The following is a 6,000-nucleotide window of genomic DNA, read 5'->3' as shown; positions in this document are numbered from 1 at the left end:
CACGATAAAAGAAAATTGAAAAGAAATAAAAGAGCCAAAGTACTGTCAAGGAAATTAAGCTTTAAATAACATCAATGATTTAAAAAAAAAAAATTGTTAGAATTTTTGGTGACTTACCGAGAAGCTTTTGAGTTTGAACTCAAAAAAATTGATACAATGTTTTATTTCAAAAATAATGTCGTGAGAAATCCTTTCTATATAATTTTGTTTCTTTTGGAGGGTTGGACCGCCATATTTAGAAAAGGGTAGAAATTTCCTCTAAACTAATTTGGAGGAAATATTCTTCAACCCATTTAAAATAGAGACAAGTATTTATAAATATTTAAAAGACACATTAAATTTAGTCTAAGTTAGTAAACTACTATTAATAAAGTTAATAATTTAATATACATTTTAAATATTTATAGACACTTAGCACTATTTTACATGAGTTAGAAGATATTTCTTTCAGGTTCAAAAGAAATTTCTGTCATTTAGAAAAATAAAATAAAATTAGGGAGACTTACTTGCATTTGGGCTTCAAAAGTTCATATAAGTTTTTTTTAGGGGGCTATGGGCTCAGTTTGTTTTTTTTTTGGGAGGTAAAGCTTTAGTTTGGGCTTAAAAGGTCCATGTAAAACTCTTATTGTATGGAAAGTTGAGCGGGGTCATGGGGGCTTGAGGGGCTAATGCTATGGCTTGTCTCCCAAATTGTTTGGTGGACATCTAAATACTCATCGTACCAATGAAGAGAAATATAATACTTCGAGCAGATTGACCTTTTTATTTAAGGAAAATTTTACAAAGATTTTTTTGATTTATCGTACGATTTGAAAAGTATCTCTTTAAATTTTAGGGATAAATGCAAAATTGATCCATGTGGTTTGCCTAATTTACAAATCACTCCTTGTGATTTAAAAAAATAATTTATAGGTCCCCAGGGTAGGCCAAAATAACTTTTTACTCCCTAAACTCATTTTCCTTTAAATGACTTAACGAAAACTGTTACATTGTCACATCACACCCAATAAAAATAAGACGTGTCTTATTTTTATTGGGTGTGACATGGAAATGTAACGGTTTCCGTTAAGTCATTTAATGAAAAATGAGTTCAGGGGGTAAAATGTTATTTTGGCCTACCCTAGGGACATATAAATTATTTTTTAAACCATAGTGAGTGATTTGTAAATTAAGCTAACCACAGGGACCAATTTTGCATTTATCCCTAAATTTTAAAATCTTTCAATTTTATTCTCAATTTTTTAATTTAATGCATTATGCCCTTTCCGTCAGTTTTTGAATATTAAAAGTAATGAAAAAAAATTTTATACCCCTGCAACTTTTATACAATTATAAATTTACCGTTAATTTGAAAAAAAAAAATTAAAAGGTAATTTAGTCTTTTTAATAGTTTCCATTAGGATTTGATGACAAAAAAAAAAATTGACGGAGTGGTTCAATTACATCAAATTAAAATTTAACAAATTAAAAATTAAAATTTTTTAAAATTTAGAGAGGTATTATCAAAATGTATAATAATTAAGGAGTTGTAAGTGAAGATATTCCTTATATTTATGAAGTAAAGATGAGTGATCAGCTGTGTGTTGTAACACTAACAAGATTTACGTACCGTAATAATAACTCTAAATTCTCTATTTGTTTTGTTGAGTCTTGATTTGGTACCATGTACTTAAAATTCAACCCATATATAAAACCAAAAAAATTATTTGGTAAATAAAGTAAAACATTTTTGAAGTGAGGTCAAAGTGTTTGTACGAAAAACAAACAGTTTCTCCATTGAACTAATTAAATACTCATAGCTGAATAGCACCATCGAATAACGAGATCTCGACTACTTGGAATGGGTTAAATAAAACTCAAAAGAAAGAAAGAAAGGAAGAAAAAAGCCTTAAAAGCAGAACCAGATGACGTGTATCACTAGGTGAGCAGCTAATATATATTGAAGGATAAACACCGTGAGAAAAAGAAAGCCCAAAGACGGTTAAACAGGAGAGGACGGGCACTTTTAACAGCTAGAAAGGTAGTTTGAGGTCCGACCTATCCGATCCTGCCGGTTCAAATACAATCAGATCCTCATATTTCGCCGGAGTTCGGCGCGTATCCGTATCCGCCGCCCGACCCAGGCAGTGGTGCAGGGCACGCGTTGCCTTTTTCTCAGTACTGTTGACAACTGCCACTTTGTCACTGCTTTAGGTGGACAAGTCAGCAGGAGCATAAATCCCATACGTATTTACTTCTTTTTACCTTGATTTATTGATGCTTCTGGGCCTGGGCACACAGAATCATGCCCCCCCTGCCCCTGCATATATTGCAACTGCGTCACGCCAAAGTGTATGTTTTGTCATGTGGTGGAAATTATATAAAGGCCTTGGTCCACATTAATTAATTGGGTCGCAACCAAAATTGAATCGTGTCCAACCAGAGGAAACATATTCGGGAAATATTCATTATACCCAACCTTCAAATTTATTCATATATTTTTTAAGGCAACAAAACTGATCGATTTGCAGTCGAGCATGTCTCCAATGAATAGAAAAACATATAGCCATTCTTCTAATTTAATTAATGGATACATCTTTTCGAATTGGCTCATTCATATTTATTATGTCAATTTATAATAAATTTTGAAAATATATATACAATAAGGTTGAGACATTGAAACCCTAGCAATGCTGGAATAGGATCATCTCCAGTCTATTTTAGTTCATAGCTAAGATTTCTTTTTAGAAATCATAAAGCGACAAATAAGACACATGTCCATTAACAGAAAGTAATAATAAAATATTTTTTGATATTTAAATGCAAATAAAATAATAAAATATTAAGGGATGGCCGGACCTTCCCAGTTTGGGGTTGGGTTGGCTTCGGCCACCCAAGACCAACCAACCCCAAGGGCCAAATCTTAAAAAAAAAATAAAAAAATAAAAAAATAAAACCATTTGGCCCTTGGAGGTGGTCGGACCACCCCCAAGGGCTATGGACGGCCGGTCTGGGGTGGCCGAAGCCACTCCCAGGCCCAATGGGGGTGGTCCGACCACCCCAAGGGTCAAACTATTTTTTTATTTTTTATTTTTTAAATTTGGCCCTTGGGGTGGCCGAAGCCACCCCAGCTCCAAATTGGGGTGGTTCGACCACCCCAATGGGTGGCTAACCACCCTTTAATATTTTATTATTTTTATTTAAATCTAAAATGATATTATATTATTATTTTTAGTTAATGAACAATTCTCTTATTTGTAGCTTCTTAAAAATTCTAGCAATAAATTAAATATTTTCCGATTGATTTTGGACAAGAGAGAACCTATTCCAGCAATGGTTGTAAAAATATCACGCTTTGTTGCTTTTTTGTTTTTTTTTTTTCGTAGGATGGGAGGAAGGTCAAAGTGAGAAACCCAAGGAAGAAGAAAGCATTGATGATGATGATGATGATGATGAGCATCATTCAAATGCATGCCTTCCCCGTTGGCGTTGAGAATCCAAATGCAAAAAGGCGAAACATGCGCGTAATGGTCACGTCAGAAGGCAATCCGATGGGGCAAAGGCGGACTGGCAGCCACATATATATTAAAACTTCAACTCTGTAGAAAAAAAAAAAAAGGCAAGGCTGTGCCCGATGTCTCAAAAGCATATATGTAGATTGTAGACCCTGATACAGTAATCTCCAACGTAGACAAATACCCTCCGTAGCCGCCTTCTATGGCTGACACCTTTGCTTCCCCACACTTTAAGCTTTTTACTGTTTAGAGTAACATTTTTTGTCATCATCTACGCCTCTCACTAGCTAGTCAGTACAGACAACAATCCTTTTGAAGCAAAAACCACAAGATCCTCCACGCACGCGCTGCGACAGCAACAGACAAACTCTACATATTTACTCCACTGCCCTACCCAACACCTTTCCTATAAAACCTCGCCATATCACACTCTCATAATCTCATTCTTCGACTTGCTCACAAACTCTAATTTTCCAAATTCACTACTAGCTTTCTTTGGTTTTTAATTTTCAATTAATTAATTAAGTTAATTAAGAGAATGCATTATCAGGCTGCTGAGTACTCGTGGGGTTACTATATGCCTGCGGTGAGGAGCATGGCGTCCGACCCATTAGAGCGGGTGTTGAGGGTGGCGTCGGAGAGCGCGGTGGTGATATTCAGCGTCAGTAGCTGCTGCATGTGCCACGCGGTGAAGAGGCTCTTCTGTGGGATGGGCGTGAATCCAACGGTGTTCGAGCTGGACCAGGATCCCAGAGGCAAAGAGATTGAGAGGGCGTTGATGAGGCTGCTTGGGAACTCTCCCGGCACTGTGCCGGTGGTTTTCATCGGGGGGAAGCTAATTGGTGCCATGGACCGAGTCATGGCGTCCCACATTAACGGGACCCTTGTCCCGCTTCTCAAGGAGGCTGGAGCCCTGTGGCTCTGATCAGCGTCGCCGTCGCACAACAAATTAGCGTGTTAATTTTATACGCGAAGGAATGAAGGGAGGGGAAGGAGCACTGCGTTTCATTTTAGTGTGTTTGATTTTAATTTTCCTGGCCTTCTCTAATCTTTGATATAAAAGCTGAGCTACTTTTGAGGTTTCTAACTTGTGTACGTAATGAATGTTAAATGGAGCAATGTATTTGAATCTCGATCTCTCTCCTTTGTATACAGAATGGAAGGTGAAAATCAACATTTAAGCTTCTCTTAAACCGGTTCTTGATCGTTAATTTATCGTAATCAACACCACGCACCCATATAATGGGAAAAAAACGATAAGAGAGTGTGAGTGGTCTTTGATTTCCGGCAAAATCTAGTGGTGTCCGTACGCGTGGCTGTTCAAGTAGTTTCATTCATTGCGATGTTTATCTTTGTACGCCACATGGACCAAGCTATGATGACAAGGACGGTGGTCTTGGCCATCAGCACGAATAGCTGTTTGCCATGTTTGATTTCGTATGAACAGAGACTCTGAGTCATGAACTCACCTTTGCATGTTGGGACCCGTTTGTTTCGATTTAGCAGCTGGGCCAGCTTTGCTTTATCTGGTCGGGGATCCTGTTTATTACCTGTATAAAGTACATGCAATACGGGAATGTCACGTGACAGGGTTGGTGGGTCCCACTTGCTCTTTGCATGTTTTGAGTTGCTTCGACTCCGACCAGGGTGGGTTCAATTCAACCAACCCGGATAAACATATTTTTATTTTCAATGGGGATAAGGGCCTTGGCCCACTTTCCATGGGCTACCATTTGAAGGAAAAACTGAAAACATTTTGGACTGTTATAGCCCAAAGGATTACTGTTTGGACTGAGGCTTATAGGATTCTTTTCGGCTGCCTTTTTCCCAGTCTGAGGCCCAAGAGAGTCGCACTCAATGAACCATTCCCTCCCTCCCACCCAAACGTGCATTTTGACAACGAATATATAACAGGATAAAAAATAAATAAATAAAATCCAAGGCTAGGAAGCCCTTAAGGTGCGACATGTGCAATATGGGTGTGCCAGTACGAAAAAGAAAGGCGAAAAAAAAGGGTGTGCCAAGTCCCATGTGCTCTTATACACTTTTGTGTTTTTTTGTTTTTGGAAGAAAAAAAAGTTGCATAATTAATTTATAATCAAGAAGAAAGAGCTCGTCACTCTAATAAAGCAATGTCACAGATACAATTTAAAATCTCTTTTTATCTAAACTTGATTCATGACCAGTTTATAAGTTGCTGCTTTGTCTAACTCATGTGCTATAGAGTTGAATTCTAGTTTGACATGGTTGATCTGCCAATTTTGGAACATACTCAAAAAGCTTCTTCTATCCTCTACTAGCTGTCTAAATCTACTCAAATTTCAATCCGTTGCTTTCATAGCATATCACCCTACTACATGATGGTTTAAAAAAAAAGAAGAAAAAAACCCAAATCAAGACTAAATTCTGCCAAATGTAGTGTTACTGGTTTCATTATGGCGAATTTGGTTGTACTGCAAGTACATATCCCTCATGATCTGCACAATGATGACAATGTGCTCTTATT

The 6,000-nt window shown here is 37.2% G+C and overlaps 1 protein-coding gene across 1 annotated transcript; it reads left to right on the top strand.

Annotated features, from left to right (window-relative positions):
* The first annotated feature begins 3,928 nt into the window (after positions 1–3,928).
* On the top strand, positions 3,929–4,627 carry LOC132179274 (glutaredoxin-C1-like). Its single transcript, XM_059591974.1, has one exon. The coding sequence runs from the start codon at positions 4,033–4,035 to the stop codon at positions 4,417–4,419; it is 387 nt and encodes a 128-aa protein (XP_059447957.1). The 5' UTR covers positions 3,929–4,032; the 3' UTR covers positions 4,420–4,627.
* The last annotated feature ends 1,373 nt before the right edge of the window (positions 4,628–6,000 follow it).

This window comes from Corylus avellana, chromosome ca4, assembly GCF_901000735.1.
Source record: "Corylus avellana chromosome ca4, CavTom2PMs-1.0".
NCBI lineage: Eukaryota > Viridiplantae > Streptophyta > Magnoliopsida > Fagales > Betulaceae > Corylus > Corylus avellana.
The sequence above is the reverse complement of the archived record's forward strand: the minus strand, read 5'-3'. Positions and strand labels throughout refer to the sequence as shown.

What these genes read in the sequence shown, in the direction of transcription:
- LOC132179274 (XM_059591974.1), top strand. Translation starts at nt 4,033, where the DNA reads ATGCATTATCAGGCTGCTGAGTACTCGTGGGGTTACTATATGCCTGCG.